The sequence below is a fragment of the Erythrolamprus reginae genome, chromosome 6 (assembly GCF_031021105.1).
Source record: "Erythrolamprus reginae isolate rEryReg1 chromosome 6, rEryReg1.hap1, whole genome shotgun sequence".
Taxonomy (NCBI): Eukaryota; Metazoa; Chordata; class Lepidosauria; order Squamata; family Dipsadidae; genus Erythrolamprus; species Erythrolamprus reginae.
The window spans coordinates 77111747-77136165 of NC_091955.1; the positions used below are offsets into that span (position 1 = coordinate 77111747).

The following is a 24419-nucleotide window of genomic DNA, read 5'->3' on the forward strand; positions in this document are numbered from 1 at the left end:
GTAAAGTTATCTTCCACTCTATTTTCAGAGTTTGGTATTAAAACTAGGGTTTACCTACAGAAACTGCATCTATACATTTAGACATATTTGACCAAACAGAGAGTGGTATTTTTTCCAAGTGTGTTATTGCTGTGATAACGCAATGGTTAGAATGCAGTATTAAAGGGTAATTCTGCTGACTGCCAGCAGTTCGATCCTCACCGGCTCAAGGTTGACTCAACCATCCCATCCTTCTGAGTGTGGTAAAATGAGGACCCAATATGCTGACTCTGTAAACCGCTTAAATGGGGTTATAAATCACTATGAAGCAGTATATAAGTAGTGCTATTAAGTGCTATTCTTATACGTTGTACAGCTTAATCTCTTGCATTATATAGCTTAATCTCTTGCAGTAATCAATAGATATGGCATATTCCCTAAGGGGACAAATGCACACCTTTTTGTTAATGATGCAAACAGTTAAAGGTAAAATCAAGAGTATAAACCACATTGAAATATAATATCAAAATGACATTGCATAATTATCAAGAATAGCCATGATATCATCAGCTATAAAAATAATTTATATTCAGTATTGAATCCACCATAACCTAAATTGTGCAAAATGCTTTAAAATTCATCACTTACTTAAGGAGGGTCCATGTAGAACTGCACAATTGGGACAGTGGTAAAGGTCAATATCAACAGCATGATGCTCTTCTACTCTGACACAACTAAAAAAAGAGAGAACAAATAAATTTCAGGAATTTTATTTTAGTATCAGCCTTCCAGAAGTTGAAATATAATTTCACTAAATGATGATTTGAGGAAGATCCCTATCTCATAGTCTGGCCTTGTAGAATAGGATTTTTACAATAAATTTTGACGCCAATTGAATTCGAGATAATATTTTTCAAAAAATATGATCAGTCATGTGGAAATAATGCAGGAACACTACCAAACTCCTATAGTAATTCAGTAGTTATATAAGAATATATGTAGCTCAGGGTTGAACTACCGTCCTTGCTGCTCTCTGACCATGGTTGTTTGTTTGCAGATATTTCCTTACCCAACTAGCCAACATCATTAGTGCTCTTCAGTGTGCGGTTTGTTCCCTATTTATATACAGTAGCTTTGCCCTGTCTGTGTTAGTACAGGTGTGGTTTTGTACTTTTGTTTCTTTCTTAAACTTAAAATTTTAGTTAGTTTTACTTAATTAACAAAAAAAAACCACAACAGCCCAAGAATAAATAAATGGGAAAAATACAGAGTCATATGTCAACAGAACATACAATGTAAGGATGTTAACAACCACTATGCAGAACAGGCAGACACAGTACCAGCAGAGCACATCCATGAACACCAACTAGCAGTCAGAAAACATGATGAAAAGACTTTATCCTGCAACACATGACAGAATCATCCACTGTTTCAGTTGAAAATTGTGAGTATCCTAGACCAGCTAAATCAAAAACACAAAGGAAGTTCTGTAAGTTTGACTCAGACAAATCAGCCATTAATAGACACAGAGATAAACCATGTTTACCTATACAAATGAACAATTAAAAAACAAAGAAGGGAACAAAAATACCAGAACACTGTATCTGCAGCGGCCTACACCTAGATAAGCAGGAATTAATACCAGGCATCAAACAACATCCTAATCAAGGAATTACCACAGAGAAAACCACAACTCCATCAACAACTGGCAGGCAAGCTACTGTATGTAAGGAAGAAGCAAACTCGACACTTATTACCACTGATAATACCTAACTGGGTGATGAAATGTCTACAAACAACTAGGGTCAAAGAGCATCAAGGAGTCTTCCAGTAATCCCCCAGAGGGCAGAGGAAAGCAAAGCTAGAGCATGTTTTGGAAAATGGATAAATCTATGAATCTAAACATGTATCAAAACTATATATGTTGATGACATTATGCGGATCAAACAATCTGAAGACTTCTGAAAAAGCCTTCAAAAACGATATTTTTTAAATGGGTAAGTTTTTTGAGATCTGGAAGCTGAACCCCAACATTAACAAAACTGAAGTTGCGTGTTTTCACTTGAACAACAGACAAGCTAACTACAAACCAAAACAGGAATTTAGGAACCAGCTGCTAAAGTTTAATGATAAGTATTTAAGAGTGACCCTTGACTGGTCCTTAACCTATAGGGAACACTTAAGCATTACTATTTAAAACACCAACCCCACACCTTAGAAGAAAATCAGCCTTAAGCTGGGAGTGGCAGAAATGCAAGGCAAATCAATTATTACCTAGACACAATGACTGTCACGATCAGCTACTCAGACTCAAATCTCGGAACCCGCAGTGAAAACTTCTGCAGCAATTGGTCAGAGAAGGCTTTGATATTGAGAGAGTATGGCACCAAGAATGGACACCTTCTAACCCAGATCTGTTTGTGTCTGATCCAGCACAACAGCCCTCCAGCTTTGATCCCCCAAGGAAAAACTGGACAACCAGATCCAAACTAACTAGGGTGTCAAGGTTCCAGTAACATTCAAACTAAATCAGAATTCAAGTCAAAGTACTCTTCAAAGTTCCAATTTATTTCCAGAGCCATCCTGACACCTATTTGGGGAAACCTGGATCTGAGTTTCCCACTCAGTTGAAAGTTCACAACCCTTGTCCCCCACCCACAAACTTATCACATTGCCCACTCAGATTGTGCCAGCATGGCCAGCCCTTCCTTCGCTTCCAGCCCCAGTGGATGGGTATAAGGTGGTGTCCTTGAACCACTGGAAAGAATGCTTTATGGCTGCATCTGTTCCCTCCTGAAATCTCTTCTCTCAAGTTCCCATAAACATCAGGTCTTCTATAGATAATGTGGCAAGCCGTTAATTTATCACCAACTTCTACACCGGCTTGACACATGGCAGGTGCCGATATTGGAAATACAAATGGGAGCTGGTTTAACAAACTATGACTGTGGGATCATCCCACAAACTTTTCATTATATTGATCCCTTCAAGAACTACATCATGTAGAGCAGTGTTTTTCAACCAGTGTGCCGCGGCACACTAGTGTGCCATGAGACATGGTCAGGTGTGCCGCGAAGCTCAGAGAGAAAAAAAACAAGAGAGAGAGAGAGAGAAAGAGAGAGAAAGAGAGAAAGAAAGAGCAAGAGAGAGAGAGAGAAAGCAAGGGAGAGAAAAAGAAAGAGAACAAGAGAAAGAAAGCAAGAGAGAGAAAGAGAACAAGAGAAAGAAAGCAAGAGAGAGCAAGAGAGAGAAAGAAAGAAAGAAAAAGAAAGAAAGAAAGAAAGAAAGAGAGAGAGAAAGAGGGAGGGAAGGTGGGAGAAAGACAGAGGGAGGTAGGGAGGGAGAGAGAAAGAGAGCAAAAAAGAGGAAGGAAGGAAGAGAGAAAGAAAGAAAGAGGGATGGAGAGAGAGAAAAAAAAGAGGAAGGGAGAGAAACGGAGGGAGAGAGAAATAGAGCGAAAGGGAGAAAAAGAGAGAGAAAATTATTTTGTCCAAACTTTTTTTAGCCCCCCCCCCCCCTCAATGTGCCCCATGGTTTTGTAAATGTAAAAAATGTGCCGCGGCTCAAAAAAGGTTGAAAATCATTGATGTAGAGAACATTGCTATCCAATGACTAAACAATCTAGATATTTGGCCATAAGTTTAGCCAATCTAGTAACTCTCATACATAATTTAATTGTACTTATCATTTTTATTGTGTATTTTAAAGTATTTCACTTTATTGGTTTTATATTTTCATAGACATTTTATATGGTTTTTGTGAATTTTATGCACTAGTACAGTAAAGGGCAGCCATTCGCGGCCCTGCTGGAATACTCCAGGGGAGTGCCCGTCTGTGCGTGCACACGCATCCACCCTTCAGCTTCCTGAGCATGCGCAGAATCGTGCCCGAAGCAGTCCCGCCCAGGAGCCACCAGCGGAAAGAAATCCTCCAGGAAGGAGAGCAGGGAGACAACGCTCCTCTGTCGCCCACGTCGCCTGCTTGCCAGAGTCTCCCCAACAAGCTGCTGTCCTTTGTGGAAGATTTCTTCCCACTGGTGGCTCCAGGCTGGGACTGACCGCCGCCATGCCTCACAGGACCCAGCCCCACGCCATGCTCTCTGGGCCCACCTAGCAGGGGCGCTGTTGCTGCTGACTGGGGCGGCAAGATTTGGCTGCTGCACGTGCGCAGAAGCCAAATTTCGCGTGCACGGTGTGTGCACATGCATGGATGGCCGGCAGTGACTGAGCTGCATGCGCAGCTACATTTCCACCGGCATGGAACACTGTTCTACTTGCTGCCCAACCCTGCACTAGTGCTATATGGTATAGTCCTGGAATCAGTGAGCCTCAAAATCCAGAGTCACCCAGGCTTGTCAAGGGTCAGCTGAAGCCTTCTATTTCTGACCCAGAATCTCAGCGCGTCTAGATCAGTGATGACAAACCTTTTTTTCCTCGGGTGCTGAAAGAGCATGGGCATGCGTTATTGCATATGCACGAGTGCCCACACCCTTAATTCAATGCCTGGGAAGGGCGTAAACAGCTTCTCCTGCCTCCTGGAGGCCCTCTGGAGTCCAAAAACAGCCTATTTTCCAACTTCTGGTGGGCCCAGTAGGCTTGTGTTTCACCCTCCCCAGACTCTAAAGTCTTCCCTGGAGCTGGCAGAGGGTAAAAACACCCTCCCCTATCCCTCTGTAAGCCAAAAGCCGCCTCCCGGAGCCTCTGTACGAGCCAAAAATCAGCTGACCGGCACACACATGTATGTTGGAGCTGAGTTAGGGCAACAGCTCGTGTGCCAGCAGATATGGCTCTGCATGCCACCTGTGACACCCGTGCCATAGGTTCGCCATCACTGCTCTAGATACAGGAATAAGATGAAAAATGTATCTGAGTACTGATAAAAGTAAACCTTGGTCAGGAAAGTATAATGTGAAAGAACATTTAATTAATGATTTATTTCTTGCCCAACTCTTCTCTCCATGAAATTATTACTTTTATTGAGAGAGGGGGGGGTGTTTGTACATATTTAACTAATATATGACTTTTGTAAAGATCAAAAACCCCTGACTACGCTTCCTGAAGAACATATGTAGATAAACCCAATAAATCATAACAATGTGAATTACCCTAGGAATTAAAAACTACAAATCTGCAATATATGTACAGAATCACATTACAGACACAGGAAACCGTTTGAAATGAAGTAGATATACTAATTTGTGCTGAACAATTGAAGGAGTCTGAAGATGATAATTCACCAATATCAATATTGCCAATTTCAGCTGAAGGAAAGTTTAAGTAGAAAGACAGACAGCCAATTCAATGCTACCACTACTAAAACTAGAAAACATATACTAATTATACCTATTATCTATATCTACTACTGTGTTTCCCCAAAAGTAAGACATGTCCTGATAATAAGGGCAACAGGACTTTTCAGGACATGGGTTGAAATACCCCCCCCCCCCCCCAAAAAAACCCCCACTAATTTCCGGGGAAAGCAGGGGACATGCCAGGAGCCTCTTGTTTTACAGCAGGCACTGTTTTGGCCAGGAGAGCGAGAACAAGCGAAAAGTGGGTGTGCACACACCTCGCAAGACTAGTTCAGCTTCTCTGGGCTCTGCTTATGGCAATTTGAAACACGCTTCTGCTGGTGAGGAGGTGGCGAGGCCAGTCGGGTACAGCGAGCCCCCAAGTGCAGGGCGTGTGCAGCAGATGTCCCTGTTACAGTATTATTATTTTATTATTATTTATTAAATTTGTAGACTCAGAGCGGCACTTCAGCTCTGCCTCATGTCACCAACTCCATCATTCTTGTTCACGTTGCTCCACTAGAACCAGCTGGATCACCTGAATGTCCAGGAGATGATTTATGGCCGATTCCATGAGGAGCCATTTGGCTCTGTCTTTTGACAGACGACACCTGATGAAAACCCCTGGGTGGGGGGGAGGAATTCCAGAGAGAGGCCAAATTTTACCATCTGACTCATACATGTGTAATTACTTCTTCCCACTGGCTGGCAAAGAAGGCCAGTCAACCTCCAATGGGATGGTCTGTTAAGTAATCACGTCTGATGACAAAAAGAGTGATTTCCTCTGCCCCAAAAGGTCCGCTTCGGGGGAAAACACTGCCTGCCTCTTCCTTTTCTGTGGCTGGCCCTGTCTGGGGAGAATTGTCTCATTGGATGTGAAATCCAAAGCTGCTTTCTTGCCCTCGAAAGGACAAGCGGCAAAAATAGGGGAAGAGTAAAACTCAGCTCATCTGGAAAGGGACTGTAAGATCTTGCGTTTGTCCCTGGATTCCACTAAAATAGGGTCCAGGGAGTCCCCAAATAGTCTTTCCCCTGAGTACAGGGTTGAGGCTAATCTCCATTTACGTCCGGCATCCACCTGCTGCTGGCAAAGCCATAGGAGGCATCAGGAAGCCAGACACAAATGAAATGGCATTGGAAGCAAAGCGTTCTATGTTTAACGTACTATTCCAAAGCTGCCATTATTTTATTAACATCCTGATGTCCCCTGCAGCTGCCTCATGTGAGCAGTGAGGCTCTGTTAAAGAAAGAGGCCACAGAGAAGGCTTTTACCACTCAGGGAGCTACCTAGTGAGCTCTGACTAGGGTCTGTTCTGTTCTTGTATCCTCCAACCGGAGGGCATCCTGTGGGGAATCAGTCATGACTGATAGCGTAAACAAAGCAGCCACAACTGTTCCACTATTGGGATTTCCAAAATCTTGGAAAGCTCTGGACCCACGTGGTAATAACAATAACATTATCCAGACTGTTGGGATTAGGCCCTGCCCCTGACAGGACCACTGCCTCTGCATGATATCCAGGAAAAGCCTAGGGGAAGCTGCTCCCAGGCCAACCCTGCAGGTCTATGCTCTGGCAATGGACTAGGGAAGCATTCAGAGTTGCCAGGCAGATTGGATGCTGATGTGGAGGGTTGCTCCTTATTGCCATCTGGCGACCATGCAGGTGGATACAGGTCTTCCTGAGATCCAGGGAAAGCAGAGGCCTCCTGAGACCCAGGCCGAGTTGAACCCTGTCAGGTAACTGAATGTGGACTTATATGTTCCCTGAGGAGCTGGTCACATATCCTCCTCTCCGCCCCTCTCTGGGCCTTTGCAATCTCCCTTTCAATGGTCCTTTGTCATCGCTGCTCATCCCTTTCTGAGATTTTGTAGGCCTTCTTTGCCTACCCATTGTTGTGAGGCTCTATGACAGCTCTTTTTCATAAAGGCCTCAATCCCAAGGGGCCTACCTCCTGTGTTATAGTGAGATGGGAGGGCCTCTGTTTTCCCACCACCAGAGCGGAGGATTCAGAAATGCCATCAGCAATTTTGAATACTTTGTGAGGCAGACACACCCTAATGGGCCCCGTTGCACCGACCTCTCTGGGTGGTGGGGTTCAGCAAAATGCCCCAGATAAGGCAGAATATCCAGATTCAAGGCTAAAGCCCCAAATGAGGGAGCTTAATTCGTACTTCAGGAAACTTCCAAATGATTAGAACTCACCTCTACATCCCTCCAATCACTTGCAGTTGGCGCACTATTCTTGTAAGCTCCATGGTGAGCCGGCACAAGACTCGTGGCCTGTTTCACCCAGAGAGATAGAGGATCAACGTTTTAGAGCGAACTTGTGGGCAGTGGCCTGATCTGCTGCCTCCTGGCAGCTGGATCGGTGCCACGCATCCTTCAACAGGTTCAGGCAAAGCCTTTCACGCTGGAATGGAAATTTGCTCTATTGTGTTTTAGCAGGAGCTCTGAGAAATCAATTTTAGGAAACTATCAAGGAATGAGAACCACGAAAACACCAAAGATCAACTGAGTCTGAAAGCTGAGAGGACAACCAGAGGAGGAATACCAAGGTACACCCATATCACACCAACCTTACGCGAGTTACATTGGTTACCAACTAGTTTCCAGACATAATTGAAGGTATTGGTTATCACCTTAAAAGCCCTAAATGGCTCCGGGCCAGACTATTTACAGGTCCGCCTCCTGCCCTATACCTCGTTGCGGCCAGCAAGGGCCCACAGGGTTGGCCTTCTTTGGGTCCCGTCCGCCAAACAATGTTGGCAGGTGGAACCTCGAGGAAGAGCCTTCTTTGTGGCAGCTCCGACCCTTTGGAATCAACGGCTTCCAGAGATCCATACTATCTCCACCCTTTTCTGCCAGCCCTGGAATTAAGAATGACTGCATGTATGTGTGGTTTTTAGGTTATATGTATTTTTTATAATATTACTGTTTTTATCATTGTTGTATTTTTTATTGCTTTCAGTAATTACTGTTAGTCGTCCTGAGTCCTATTGGAGTGTGCGGCATACAAATATAAATAGTTAAATAGTTAAATAGTTAAATAGTTAAATAGTTAAATAGTTAAATAGTTAAATAGTTAAATAATTAAATAATTAAACAATTAAACAATTAAATAATTAAATAGTTAAATAGTTAAACAAATAAACAAATAAACAAATAATTAAACAAATAAACAAATAAACAAATAAATAAGTAAAATCCCTGCTTATCTGGGTGAAGGCTGCTGGAGAGGATGTGTTTCAGAACAAAATTACAGAATTGGAATAAACTCAAATCACCATCAATTAATATACAAAGGTAAACCACCTTTACACAGTATTCAGAAGAAACAATAAAAAGCTAAGAAATAAAAAACCAGAGCACAAGCATACTGAAAATTATCAGATAAGATTCTAATGCTTTACCTTGTTCATTCAATACAAACTCAAGCAAATTGTCAGTTAGGAAACAGAGAAAGAAAGAATAACTTTGTACTAATGGAACACTGTGTAGTTCATGCTTCCTATAATAAAGTTATTAATATCTTAGATCAGTTATCATTAATCTAGTTAAAACATTTGAGTGCCTACAAAATGAATTTGGATTATCTAAAATAAAAAAGTGGAGTATATTCAATTAAATTATCTCTTGATTTTACACTTTGATCCAGATGCATTAGCAACTTTTAAAATATTCTACATTATTTACTGAGAGTGGCCTGCAAAGAAAAATGTTTACCAGTGTTGGAAAAATAGGGTGGTCCAATTTTACAGCCCTGGATCAAGGAAACGTGATCATTTTCCATTTATAAACAGGGTCTCTATTGATGCAATGGAAAGATTGATCAATATTAGTTAATGTAGTGAAGATTTAATGATATGTTTAAAAACTGAGATTATTTTAATACTCAATATGTTTTGTTGTTTCCTTTTCTCTGCTTGTTCATGTTTTTTTAATTTAAAAAAATATTTCCTGCTTTGTACAGTAGTGCAATAACTTTTTTAAAAAACTTATACTGTACTGACGAGTACAAATTAGGTAAAAAATATGATTATGTACACACACACACACAAAAACCCAATTAGGATCAAAGCTTTGTTAAGAGGTACAATGATTAGACTCTCGTCCTTCCATTCTGTATTCACAGATTTGAAAAGTTAAGTACAGTACTGTTCCTCAAAGTTCTATCTACCATAGCACTCATGTTCTTATGATTACAATTCAAGGGCTTGGCAACTGGCTCATACTTATGATAGTTGTAATGGCCCAGTTACATTATAACTATTTGCAGCCTTCCCTATCAGCTTCTCTCAAGCCACATCAATGAAGAAACCAGCAAGGAAGGTGTAAACACTTCCATAAATTGTTCCTGTACGTTCCCAGGAATCTTGTATCCCACAGCATTCCCCCTCTCCCGGGCACTCTGTAGTGTGTGCCTGTCTGCACTCTCCTAGGCCCACCCCAGCTTTGCCAGATCACCGGCACTCCTTAGCATCTATCGGCAGCATGCTCCCCCACCCCCCCATGACACAGGCACATCATGTTGCTCCTTGCCTGGGACTCCCGTCTCTTCCCACTTAAGAAGCATCATGATCCTGGGGTTATGACAGCAATTGGGACTGCTGGAATTGCCATCATTAAGTGATGCAGTTGTATAACATCACATTTTACAATTACATCATGTAGTGATGGCAGTCTCAGTTCCAATTGTAATTGTAACCTGAGGACCAAGTGCAATTGTCTATTCACCTTGCTGCAAGTCACTCTCTTATTTTCTTTCTTTTTACCTTTCTGAGCACTATAGATAAGTCCTTGTATAATAGCAATAGCATTAGACTTATATACCACTTTACAGGCCTCTCTAAGCAGTTTACAGAATCAGGATATTACTCCCACCAATCTGGATCTGATATGATACTGTGTTTCCTGAAAATAAGACCCTGTCTTTTTTAAAAAAAAACACTTAAAAAAACAATTTAAATTTAGATTTGTTAAATTGTTTTCTCACTTGTGAGCCGCCCCGAGTCTGCGGAGAGGGGCGGCATACAAATCCAAATAAATATAAATATTATATAAATATATAAATATAAATACTTATTGCCATGCACTCAAAAGCCCAATTGGGTTTATCAGGGGATGTCTTATTTTGAGGAAAACAGGGTAATTTAAGCTTGGTCATGTGCACCTTGCTTGAGAACTCTAGACTAATTTGTTCTATAACCAACACAAGCTGTGAAAAGGATAACACTGCCATATATGTTACAACATCTTAGGAGCCACCAACAGACTGTTACAATCTCATGGCATCACCGTAGCACACAAACCAACTAAAGCCCTCCAAAACATTCTAAATACAGTAAACCAAAAGACCCAACAGCCCCAAAAGAAATAAGGAGTAATCTATAACATACAGTATAATGACTGCGTCTGCGATAGCCACTATGTAGGGCAAATAGGCACAACGCTAGCAGAACGTAACCATGGACATCAACTAGCAGTCAGAATACGAGGAAAACTCCTTAATATCACAATACATGTACAGACTTAACTATAGTTTTAACTGTGAAACTGTGAGCATCCTAGACCAAGTCATGTCCAAAAATGCTATGGAAATCTGCCACTTAGATTAATTAGCCATCAACAAGAACATAGAGACAAACACATGTGTGTTCCTGTTGATGGCCAATTGATCGGGGGGGGGGGGGGGGGGTTGTCAATCAAAACGCCAAAATGGCCTATCACCAGCAATCAATGCCCAGATGATCAGAGATTAACACCAAGATTAACATTAGACTAATCATCAAGAAGCAAACAATGGCGTAATCTAGGAATTACCATTTTGGACAAACAAGGTAACAGTAAACAAAAGCCCAATCAAAGAATCTCCAAGACCATTCTCTCACCAACACTGACAAGGCAAGCCAATAGTATATAACCATGATGGCAAACCTATGGCACCTGGGCCATAGGTGCTACATGGACTCATATCTGCCAGCATGTGAGCCATTACCCTAGCTCAGCTCCAATTTTCAGCTCACATGGAGGCTCTAGATGGGGGAATTTTTGGCCTGGGGGAGGGGGGGGGGGGCAGGGGAGGCTTCATGGAAGTCTCTGGAGCCTAGGGAGGGAAAAAAGATTAGCCTATTGGGCCCAAAGGAAGTCAGGAAGTGGGGGAGCAGGGAGCATTACGAAGGGCAGCACAAGGGGGTCGTGTGCGCATGCGCAGGGTGGTGGAGCAGGTGGGGGGCATTGAAATATAGGTGTGGGCACACATGCACACACACACACACACTTTTGGCACCCAAGGGAAAAAATGTTTGTCATCACTGGTATATAAAATGACAACAAACCTCACCCCCTACTAACACTGATGTTATATAGTTTGATAATGAAATGTTTGCAAGAAAACAACCACATTCATAAGCACCAGGGACTCCACAAATCTTGCAATAGATTACCTTAATTGTTTGGAATACAAATAGCAATTTTAAGAATTGGTTCTGAACCAATTTCCTCTTCCACCCATTTCTTCTCTCTTTGAATGCGATAAAGAAGAACGAGTTTTCAGAGAAGGGCAGCATACAAGTCTAATAAATAATAAGAACTGTTTTATTACCAATTGCAATAAAACTATTGAAAGAAGTGCCTATTACTCCTGATTAACTACTCATTGAGAAACTTAATAGAATAGATTTCTTTTATTGGTCGTGTGATTAGATACACAACAAATTTGTCTTGGTGCATATGCTCTTAGTGTACATAAAAGATACGTTCATCAAGAATCATAAGGTACAACACAAGGATAGTCCAGGTACAAACAAGCAATCAAATCATATTAGGATCTAGTCAATATAAATAGTAAGGAAACAAGCAACAGTTACAGTCATACAGTCATTAGTGGGAGGAGATGGTGATGGGAACAATGAGAAGATTAATAGTAGTGTAGACTTAGTAAATAGTAAATATCTAATGTAAATCACTGTAGTTTCCATAAGGACTGCATTACCAAATTTTAATTTTTATATCATCTCAATTATTTTCAATGGTGTTCAACAAGGTTCTCCAATTCCCAGGCTGTGGACCAATACTAGTCTGTGGCCCGTTGGGAACCAATCTATGCAAGTGCACGAAGCTTTATTTGTGCATGCAGGGGATTAGATTGCTCTCTAAAAACCATACTCTTCCCCCACCTACCCCTGCTGCCACTGCTCCTGCCAGTCCACAGAGCCAAAAAGGCTGGGGACTGCTGGTGTAGAAGGCAATAAAATATCAGGGATTTGGTAAAATTAACAAATTTAACTGCTTTGCCTACATTACTTAGGGTATAATAACCTTGTCTATTATTTTAGGGGACGTTGGTACAGAAATCTGGTCCTTTTGAGTCCTGCTAAATGGAAAATAAAAGCATCTAATCAAAATTTTATTGTAAATTGATTGAAAAATATGATAAAATGCTGCCGATCGGTTTCCGGTCACAATTCAAAGTGTTGGTAATGACCTTTAAAGCCCTTCATGGCATTGGACTAGAATACCTCCGGAACCGCCTTCTACCGCACGAATCCCAGCGGCCGATAAGGTCCCACAGAGTTTATTTATTTATTTATTGGATTTGTATGCCGCCCCTCTCCGTAGACTCAGGGCGGCTAACAACAGTGACAAAAAGCAGAATGTAAAAATCCAATATTACAACAGTTAAAAACCCTTGTTATAAAACCAATCATACATACAAACATACCATGCATAAATTGTAGAAGCCTAGGGGGAAAGATTATCTTAATTCCCCCATGCCTGACGGCAGAGGTGGGTTTTGAGGAGCTTACGAATGGCAAGGAGGGTGGGGGCTATTCTAATCTCTGGGGGGAGTTGGTTCCAGAGGGTCGGGGCCGCCAGAGAAGGCTCTTCCCCTGGGCCCCGCCAACCAACATTGTTTAGTTGACGGGACCCGGAGCTGGCCTTCTCCGGGTCCCATTGACCAAACAATGTCGTTTGGCGGGCCCCAGGGGAAGAGCCTTCTCTGTGGTGGCCCCGTCCCTCTGGAATCAACTCCCCCCGGAGATTAGAACGGCCCCCACCCTCCTTGTCTTTCGCAAGTTACTCAAGACCCACCTATATTGCCAGGCATGGGGGAATTAAGACATCTCCCCCAGGCTTTCTTATATTTTATGTTTGGTATGTATGTGTTGTATGGTTTTTAAATTGTTGGGGGTTTTTAATTTTATTATTAGATTTGTTCCATTGTTATACTGTTTTTATTGTTGTTGTGAGCCGCCCCGGGTCTTCAGAGAGGGGGGGGGCATACAAATCTAATAAATTGAATTGAATAAAATGTTTTCAATTACAGTAATATGATTCTATTTCATAAGTGAGCCAAACGTGGTGTTTAATTTAAGAAATACAATATCCAATCATGAGCTTTTTAGTAGTATGAGATTTTTTTAATATCTCCAGTACAGATATTGCTCTCAATTAACATATTTCTTGCAACCTTAAATAGAATAAAAGTGAAGATGACATAAAGGCAATGAAGAAATACTTTGAGAAGGATACAAGAGGGAAAATAATGAGATAGGAAGGCAGATAATATGTATGTCAACTGCAATTCCAAAGAGCTGGGAAGAGGGACAAATAATATTGAGAGAGCCTATTGTTTAATAGCCTGATATAATTAAAAAATGGGCTGTCATCTATCAAAGACATATAGGCCTCACAGAATAACTCATAGAATCTGACTATGCACAGCTGTTTAAAAATCAAGCCAGATTACTGACTAGCATTCCAGGCTCAATCTCTGGCATCTCCATATATACGGTAATCAAGAGAGGCACCTGTCTGAAATATTTGAGAATCAAAATCTAGTCTATTGACATAACATTACATGAGATGAACCACTGACATTATTGTGTAAGAAATCTTTTCTGTCCCACTACATCTCTCTCACTGTCTTTTTAAGGAGTCAATAATTTGCAAGGCAAATGATTAGCATTTTCAACAAGCTTTCTCTGATATTTTAGATAATTAGCAGGTAAAATATAGAGTAGATTATATTTTTTGGACCTTCATCTGATAAACAATGTTAATTAATGGTATCCAAAGTGAAAGACTGAAGATGCATAAAATCATATGAAAATGACCTTCAAGTATAAAAAGGTTATCATATATAATTATATTAACAAGTTTATTTTAAACTGTTCATAGGACATTATTTTTCAAATTGTCTTTAGGAAGAACTTACTGATAATAAAAGCTGATAATTATAGAAAGAACCAGCTAACTTAGAAAGTGGTACAAGTTCACCTTGACATATGACTGGTCACTAAACAACTGGTTGCAGTCACAAAGGCCTTGGAAAAGGTGCTTTATAGCTCATAATCATAAAACATTGTGCTGTGAGCCCCCTGGTCACAGAACCACATTTCAGGCAGTTAACAACCTGTTCACCTTTACCACTGTTTGTCAAGTGCCCTGCAATCTTCTTTGCCCTCTTTCTCTGACACTCCATTTCACAATCCACTTAATGACCACAACTGAGAGAGTTCAGATTGTGATGCTTGAGTAAAGCAGCCCCATGGTATCTTGCTTAACAATTGCTTCTTCACTCAATGACCGAGATTTTTAATCCAATCATGGTAACAAGTGAAGGACTATCTGTAATATTTATTGACTGAGTTTATTACCAGACTGGAGGGCCACATGACTAGACTGAATTTTCCACAGTAGCAAGATCAAATGAATTTTGGAGTCATTCCCAAATTCAATGAATTTCCAAATGCATTTAAGATTGTACCTCATATTTTCTAAATGTGGTGCTTCCAAACTTGTTCAATTAACTCTACCATCATGCCCATGTTTCCCACAGTAATGGAAACTGTCAACTCAAAAATGCCAAGTTGGGGAATCATTAATGATGTTAACACAGTATTCTCTGTTAATATGTGTTATAAACGAAGCAGTAAATCTGCCAATCAAACTGTAAAAAGGAAATGCCATTCACAGTTTAAATATTTTATTCCTTTTTTATTATCTGAGCTGTTGTCTATCGTACTAGTCTACCAAGAACTAGAAAACATTGTTATGAAATTGGTTCAACAACTATCGTACACCAAACCATTCAAAACCTTATAAGCAATAGGTACAGATTAAACAAATTGAGTGTCACAGCTCCCTGGCCTTGTAACCTGATTATTAACCAAGCTTTATAGCCACTAAAAGCGCCATCTGTTTTCAAAGCAATAACCATTATTACTGTAGTTACTCAGACATATTACTAAAACAGGATGACTGACACCAGGTATCTGTAGATGATAATGAGGTTGAGCCGGATGGTAAGGTCAAACACATCATCAGTTTGGAGTTTCTATACTCCTACAAGACACTTAAGTCCAATATCCCTTAAATTCTATTGTCTTATCCAGGCCCAACTAACCTTGATTAGTAGTAGATCTGACTGTGTCTAGGTAGCATGCAATAAATTTGAAGTAGTTTGAAATTGCACCTCACAGTATACCAACTGAGGAAAGCACATTGCTAGCAAATTAGAAATACAGTAGGTATGTTAGCACTATGGCCAACAACAAAGATACACGATGTTAGATTACAAATGTGACAGTTCATAGGGACAGAGGTTATCTGTTCACATTCTGGAATAAGAGTCTGTCTAATAAAGCCTTTCTATTTTGTCAAAATCCATTTTCAGTTGCATGGTCAAGTGATGTGCTAATTTACCTAGTCTTAGGTAGGCTGCAATAACTGACACAAGCAGGCATGTACAGTGAATTACATTCTCCTATGTAAGAAGTTTTGTTCCGCTGACTCAAAATGCAAGAAGTTCTTCCTGAAATCTTTATATATATAGAAATAATTTTCTATATATTTAATGTGGAATAAACTTCAACAAATTAAACAGAACCAATAATTACATTTGATTGTAAGATGACATGACATTAAGAAGTTGTGCAGCCTGACAAATTAAAAACTTTCCAGTTTAATTCTACTAGAAAAAAATCTAGACCTGCTAATTGCAGTAAAAGTAATTATACATAATAGCGATCAAAAAAGGATAGGACAAAAAAGGACTGCATGATTAAAGAAATTTTAGAATAAGAACTATTAAGAACAGAACAGTAAAACATACATTTAAGAAAACATATTTTTTTCATATGTATATGAATGCAATATGCTTTCTTCCCAACTGATACTAGATTTGTATTTTCCAAATTCAATGTTTCTAGGAATAATGTTGAAAAAGACAAATAATTACTCAATATACAAACAGTAGAGTTCACAAATCTTTTACAGAAATGGATAAATAAGTGGAGTGGCAGTTTAGTATAGGTGTTGGCCCACAAACCAGGAAATTGCAAATTCTACTCCGGTTTTAGGCATGAATACCTAATGGATGATGCTGCCCCCCCCCCTCTTTCAAAGCCCAACCCACCTCACAGGGTTGTTATTGTGGGGAAAAGAGGAGAAAGAAATATCATATAAAGTTGCTGCTTTGAGTTAAATTAATAAAGGTGGGATAAAAATCTAATAAATATATAACTACTACAATAAGTGAGAATCAAACTTCCCCCTGAACATATAGGAATTTATCTTAAGTACCAACTAACATGCATGCAAGTTGGAGGTTTTCTTTTAAAATATATGGTGGGATGCAATATTGGGTCATGGAGATATGACGCGGATAAAATTATTGTTTAAAATGAGACTTTCAAATACTTGCAGTTTGATGAATTACTCTGTCAGTATTACATTATGGACTAATTATTTGATACTCCATGATTTATTTATTCATCTGATTTATTTAAAATATTTATACAGCTGTCCATCTTGAACCAAACTCTGGGTAGCTCACAAATCAAATTATGCACAAATGTATTGCAAGAATAGCAAAATTCATTTACATTTGGATGGGTCATTTTAAACCTGACACTCACATATATAAGAACTCTGGAAGTACAATATTCAACACACTTTTTGATAGCTATCTAAGCAGGAGCAGGATAACATATCTTAGTTAAGGAATAAAGGTAGAATTCCTAGCCTAATATAACATTTTGCATGTTGAGACGCTAAGTAAAATGTTAAAATTTAGAGCACTTTAAGACATTGTACATAAACATATGAAATGATTAAATGAATATAAAATGCAAACATTTACAACAAGTACAAGACCTATTTGGAAAGGTTCATGATATCTTTTGGAGAACTTAAACACATTAACTTGAAAATAACTGTTTACAATTATACTTATTTCCAGATAATATGTATAGGAGTCTATTGCAGTGAAAGAAATCATCATGAAATATAATAAGCATCTAATACTGTTATGTTTTGATAGAACTTTGGAAATGCAAATTTAGCAGAGACACTACATTATTAGTCCTTGTTACATAAATTTAAACATGGCATGGAAATAACAATTTTCTTCCTGGTCTAGTTGTCAGCTATTCTAATTTCAGGAACCAATTACACATATGCAAAAAGATATAATACTAAAACTTGCAGGCAATATTTTAGTGTAACTGTCCATAACCGAATGTTTTCATTCAAATATACTGTATATAGGATGTATGGCTTGTACTAGATGACCTACATGATCCCTATTAATCTGTAATCTACATGCCAATCACCAGTTTCACATTATGCATAATGAATTTATAGAAAAACACCAAAGAATGATTTATTTTCTCCAAGAACCCTCCCTTTATTTTATTTTTTAAAAGCGCTACTGTACTTATTTTTCTCCACACACCAATTATCAATACCATTTCGCCCATACCTGTTTCAGAAGCCTGAACACTGCTACATTCACGTAAAATGGCAGAGCTGCACCTTCCTACCGTCGCAAGCACAAAACGCCCTAACCGGGCGGGGAAACTGCATCTGCAGGGGAGCATTCTGGAAGAGGGCTCTCGTCCAAACGGTAGCAAAAGCGTGAACAATGCAACCACAGCAGCAAAAGACCGGGAGCCAAAGCTGCCACCGCTGCGAGACCTGTTCGGCGGTCGCTTTTTATTTATTTATTTTTCAGCCCCTCCAGGACCTCCTCCTCTCTCGCTGCCATCCGAATTCCCGGGCTCTGCCCCTTTAAAATTAATTTCCCCCAGACGGCCAGCAGGGGGAGATGCGACCGTCTCGCCAGTTCCATCGTGATTCTTGTTTTTGTTAAATGGGGGGTATTTAAATGTCGCGCTGTCAATCAAAGAGCACTTCCCCTCCGAAGCCGCGACAAGCCAGCGAGGTGTTTTCCTCGGATAAATAACTCTTCCCAAAAAGCTGCCTCTCCTCGCCAAAACTTCAAACGCCGACGCCCGCCGTCGAACGGGTTCCAAGCCCGGCAGTTGGGAAGATCAAAGCCGGAAAGGAGACGCGAGAAGTCCCCCCTCGCGCCACCAGCGAGGCAGCCCTGAAACTTGTTTCCTTTGTTTCCCAAGGTCCGTGGATACCACCGCTTTACTACTTACCCCCGCGGCTCCCCTTCTCCGCCGGGCAGGAGCGAAGCCCAGCCATTGGAAGCTCTCGTTTAGGAAGGCGCTTCTCCCTCCCACGCATAAAAGACACGCGCCTCGGCGGGAGGACAAGGTCCCACGTCAGGAAAGAGCCCATGAAACTCGGGCACCGTGAGGCTCAGAAGTCCCCTCGAAGCCCCCTTCTTCCTCTCCTCCATACCTAGAGGACGGAGGCACTAACCCTAACCTCGCCACACGTTCCTCGCGCACAAAAGACACGGCAAGGCAGCCTCGGCTCCCCAGCGTTTGTGACGAGAAACTGAAATTAGGGCGCCTAAACTTTTCCGCGTCCTCTCAAACTCCACCGAAAGCTCTCGGTTTACCTCAGTTCCGGAGTCCTTATATAACTCCGGGGTGGGGAAGGTGGGGGGGGGAGGGTTGTTGTGAGGGAAGCGAGACAAGAGAACCGGGAGGGCGACCGCCGCTTTAAAACGCCGCCGCTTCCTGGTTACCCGAAAAGCCCCGAGCGCCGTCTCCTTTCCTCATTGTCCGCCGCCGCCGGCTGGTTTCCTTCCCCTCTGGTCGAGAAACCTTCCCCTCGTGTTGGGTCGTTTCTTTCCCCTCAGGTCGAGAAACCTTCCCCCTCATGTGGGCTCGTTTCTTTCCCTTCAGGTTTCCCCCCTCGCCAGAAAGTGGAAGGGACTGCGTTTCTGTTTTTGTTTTTCTCCCCCGAAAATAATATAAAAAGGACGCGCGGCTGCCAGCCAGCCAGCCCCCCCCCCTTTTTTTTACCTGCCGTGGAACCAGTCCTTGCATATGTCGCACTCGATCATGAAGCGGTTCACGTCGTAGGGTTCCCGGCAGACGCAATACACGGGGGTCGCGTTCGCCGCCGTTCCGGCCATCTTTAAAGAACTCGGCTCACTCTCTTGAGAGTGACTGCCTCAGCCACCCCTGCCGCTCTCTCTCCCCCTTCTCTCTCGCGCGCGCGGCCACCCCCCCTCCCTTCCCTTCCCCAACTCTCTCCGCCTTCTCCTCCTCTCCTCCCTCCTCCCACCCCACCGCCGTCCAGCCAGTCAAGTCGGTAGCACCAATAAAAAACAGCGCGCGTGAGGCAGCGCCGGCCCTCGACGCGCGCGCGCGCGCCCGTCTTCCCCACATTGAGTACGCGCTCGCGCGCCCTCCCCTTCTTCCTTGGCCAGCGAACAAACGGGGCGAGGGCACGCGCGAATGAAAAGGAACCGTCACGTAAGGTACATCTCGGAGCATGCGCTCTGAAGAGACTCTATAGCGATGGGGAAATGACACTGACGGCCAACGCGGGGGGGGGGGGGGGCGGAGGAAAGCCGAAAGAGGGCGAGATCCCAAGGAAACACCTCGCAAACGTAGGTTTGGTGCGTCTCTTTCCGCTCCAAGAGATGCGGGCGGGAGAAGAGGAGAGGGGGTGTCGCGTGAAAGAAGGGGACGCATATGCACCGTTGCCGGAAGTGTGTGTACAGTAAACTCTTCTTTTTTTCGGACTTGGAACAGACAGCGGGGGAAAGCACGTGTCACCCACACAACCCTCCCTTCTTGGGGGGGCGGGGGTGGGTTGGGGGCGGGGCTCCAGCTGGCTGGGACAAACGGATAATGGTCTCGAGCAACACGCTGGCTCCGCCCCCGTTCCGCCTCCCTCCTGCTTGAAAGCCGTCACGTGAGGGGTGGAGGAAGGTGCAGCGAGGATAGAGAAAGTGGGGGGAGCGGGGGGAAACAACACCAGGTTCTGTCACAGCGTCGCCCGCTCGCTCCCTCTTATGCAACCGCGCGCGAGGACGGGAAAGAAGGGAGTGCCGTACGGAAACTGCGCTCTTGACTTTGTTTCTCCGCCTCTTGGGGGAGGCTGAAAGAGCCCTGAAAAGCAATGAGCGGGGCGAGCGTCAACGTGTCTCCCGCCTCGGTGGCTTTTCTCTCAAAACAGCCGAAAGGAAGCCCCCTCACTTGAGTTGTAAATAAGATTCCCGCTAGCCAAACGTCATTTTCTTTAATCCACTACATTATTTTTTTGTTCCGTCCGTTCGCTTTCACTGCCCCTAAAATATGACGTTACACAGTTTGGATGGGGTTTCCCCCTTTCGTCAATGTTTTTAAGGCATTCTGGAGAATAAAATAGAATTCTTTATTGGCCAAGTGTGATTGGACACACAAGAAATTTGTCTTTGGTGCATATACTCGCAGTGTACATAAAAGAAAAGAGACATTTGTCAGGAATCATGAGGTACAACACATAATGATTGTCATAGGGGTCAAATAAGCAATGAAGAAACAATCGATATTAATAAAAATCTTAAGGATACAAGCAACAAGTTACAGTCATACAATCCTAAGTGGAAGGAAAGGGGTGATAGGAATGATGAGAAAAATCTAGTACTGTATACAGTAAATAGAAGTGCAGACAGTAAATAGTTTGACAATGTTGAGGGAATTACTTGTTTAGTAGAATGATGGAGTTCGGGAAACAACTGTTCTTGTGTCTAGTTGTCTTGATGTACTGCTTATTTTACTTATTAGCAATAGCATTTAGACTTATATACCCCTTCATAGTGCTTTTACAACCCTCGCTAAGCGGTTTACAAGGTCAGCATATTGCCCTCAACAATTTGGGTCCTCATTTACCCATCTCAGAAGGATGGAAGGCTGAGTCAACCTTGAGCTGGTGGTGAGATTTGAACTGCTGAACTACAGCTAGTAGTTAGCCGAAGAAGTCTGCACTTTAGCCAATGCGTCATCCCGCTCTATTATTGTTGTTGTTATTGTTGTTGTTATTATTATTATTATTATTATTACTATTACTACTATTATTATTATTACTAATATTTTACTTATAATATCAAACCATTTATATTTGATGAGCCACACTCTGTCAAGGATTTTGAGCAGTCATTTCTAAAGATCTAAGTGCCAGAGCCCACTGTAATACTTTTTTGCAAAAAAACATTAAGAGTTGTTAACCTAATCTTGCATAGCTTTTTCTCTGGTAATAATAATTAATAACAATAATACAGTAATAATAATACATTAGATTTGTATGGCGCCCCTCTCCAGAGACTCGGAGCAGCTCACAACAATACACAGTACAAATCCAATGATTAAAAACATTTTAAAACCCTTAATATAAAAACAGTCATACATCCCAGACAAACCCTGCATAAAACGGAACGGCCCGGGGGAATCAATTTCCCCATGCCTGACAGCAGAAGTTGGTTTTAAGGAGTTTGGGAAAGGCACGGAGGGTGGGGGCAATCCTGATCTCCGGGGGGAGTTAATTCCAGAGGGCCGGGGCTGCCACAGAGAAGGCTCTTCCCCTGTTATTGTACTAACTAGTGCAAACAAAACATTTGCTAGACCAATCCTCGAATACAGCTCATCTGTCTGGAACCCACACTGCATATCGGACATTAATACAATTGAAAAGAGTACAGAGATATTTCACGAGAAGAGTCCTCCACTCCTCTATCCGCAATAAAATACCTTATGCCACCGGACTTGAAATTTTGGACTTAGACAATTTAGTATTAGCTGTCTTCAGTCTGGCCTAAGCGTAGTACATAAAATTATCTGATAGGACGTCCTACCTGTCAGTGACTATTTTAGCTTCAAACAACAATACACAAGCACACAATAGATACAAACATGGTAAATTGCTCTAAATTTGCAGAAAATATGACTTCAGCAACAGAGTGGTCAATGCCTGGAATGCACTACCTGACTCCAGGAACTTTAACCTTAGACTGTCAACTGTCAACCTCACCCCATTCCTAAGAGGTCTGTAAAGGGGCATGCATAAGCGCACTAATGTGCCTACCATCCCTGTCCTAATGTCCCTTTTTATTCGTATACTTTTCATGTACTCAAAATCATGTTTGTACTTTTAATGTTATCTCATATATGCTTCACAAATAATGTTTGAGCCCCTTGATGTTAAAATTGCCCTTATAGTTTTATGTGGCAATCTCTTAGCAGGTGAGGGGATTCAATACCCCAAGTGCAGACAGACTTGAAGCATTAGGATAAAAGAGGGATGGTGAGATTTAGAATTTCCAGTCAATATTTATTTAGTCATGTTTATGACAATATTTTGTCATGTTTATGTAGTGTATATGGGAGGTAGAGCTGTATGCAATGCAATTTCATTTTAATGTCTGCCAATTAGTGTACATTCAAAGTGACAATAAAGTTATTCTAAGTTGTTGTTGTTGTTATTATTATTATTATTATTATTATTATTATTATTATTATTATTAATTAGATTTGTATGCCGCCCATCTCCGAAGATTAGGAGCGGCTCTCTTTTGTACTACAGAATCAAAGGGACATCTTGTCCGAGCTTTTTAGAAATATATTCTGAAGAAAAACAAATGGAGGAACTAATCCACTGCATATTATGAAGTGATAATTTAAGTATAAATACCAGTGCTTTAGAATAAGGGGCAATTGGTATTATGGACAATCTGATAATTTTAAAGTAACATAGGATTGGTGTCCTTAACACTTGAAAATAGAGATTTACTTCTAAGTAAATATCTTTGCAAATAAAGCCTTACATATTTCACAATGAATGTATTGTAAACATGAATTAAAAAGAGATATTCCTTTAAATTAAAGCAAGGACCTTTCATAAAAAGTTAAAAATAATGCCTTGGGAAACTTTGAGTGTGGTAAATGTGCTACTATTCTACTTGGTGATCAGTCCTGCTTACCAGCATTGAAATTTCAATAGAAAAGCATAGAAAGTTGGGCTAAAATAGATCTATCAATGTAGTAACTGTTCAAAATGTAAATGTTACCTTGCTATGCCTCTCAAAGCAAAATTATTATGAAGAACAGACTTATATTAGTGCTATCATAACAATGCTGCAAAAATCTAGATCACCAATAGGTAGTAATCAAAGGTTTACTGCATATCTTTCCTGCTATATAGTGATTATCTGGATTTTTTGCAGCACAAATACGGAAACTTTAGACCAAGGGTTTCAAACTCGATTTCACTGAGGGCCACATCAGAGTTGTTTTTTAACCTTGGGGGGCCAGGTTGGGCGTGGCCAGCTTGATGTCACTTGTGTTGGCCCAAGTGCTCTGTCAGCGAAAATAGGTTCCCGAGCTCCATTTCAGCTACAATGGCCACTTGCAATTCTCTGCCAGTGAAAATGGAGCTGTGGGGGGGACACATACAGCCCTCGTGAGCTCTGTTTTTGCTGGCAGAGGCACTGTAGGCTGGTCTTTTGCTGTTTCCAGGGCAGCTCCATGGGCCAGATCAAAGCACCCCATGGGCCAAATTCAGCCCCCGGGCCTTAAGTTTGACACCCCTACTCTAGATTAAAGTCACAAGGGAATTATTTGAAGATGGACCACCACCAAGCTTTATATCCAGCTATCGAGTATTCTGGTCATTCTGGCTAATACAGTGTTCCCTCGATTTTCATGGGTTTGAACTTCGCGAATAGCCTATACCGCGGTTTTTCAAAAAATATTAATTAAAAAATACTTCGCGGTTTTTTTCTAAACCACGGTTTTTCCCGCCCGATGACATCATACATCATTGCCAAACTAATAATTTTTGCAAAAAAATAACAAAAATATAATTATTGTTAATAAATAATTATGTTTATAAATATCAGGATCACTAAGTGTCTTATTCAATGGTGAGTACCAGTAATAATGGTGAATAAATGGTTGT

General features: G+C 41.4%; 1 protein-coding gene and 1 long non-coding RNA gene across 3 annotated transcripts in view; one reads left to right on the plus strand and one right to left on the minus strand.

Annotated features, from left to right (window-relative positions):
* The window catches only part of KDM7A (lysine demethylase 7A), a 57121-nt gene extending 37359 nt beyond the window's left edge, over positions 1-19762 (minus strand). Inside the window, exons 1-2 of one of the 2 annotated variants that reach the window (XM_070756320.1) lie at positions 19499-19762; positions 628-713 (exon numbers count right to left, since the gene is read on the minus strand). In XM_070756320.1, coding sequence (XP_070612421.1) covers positions 628-713; positions 19499-19611 — 199 coding nt within the window. In that variant the 5' untranslated portion in view covers positions 19612-19762. Of the gene's footprint in view, positions 1-627; positions 714-18721; positions 19054-19498 lie in introns of those variants that run through there. The other variant, XM_070756321.1, reaches the window with a different exon arrangement.
* A 104-nt stretch (positions 19763-19866) lies between these two features.
* LOC139169758 (uncharacterized) overlaps positions 19867-24419 on the plus strand; it is a 79633-nt gene continuing 75080 nt past the window's right edge. Inside the window, exon 1 of the long non-coding RNA XR_011559517.1 lies at positions 19867-19959. This is a non-coding gene — a long non-coding RNA (uncharacterized lncRNA). The remainder of the gene's footprint in view (positions 19960-24419) is intronic.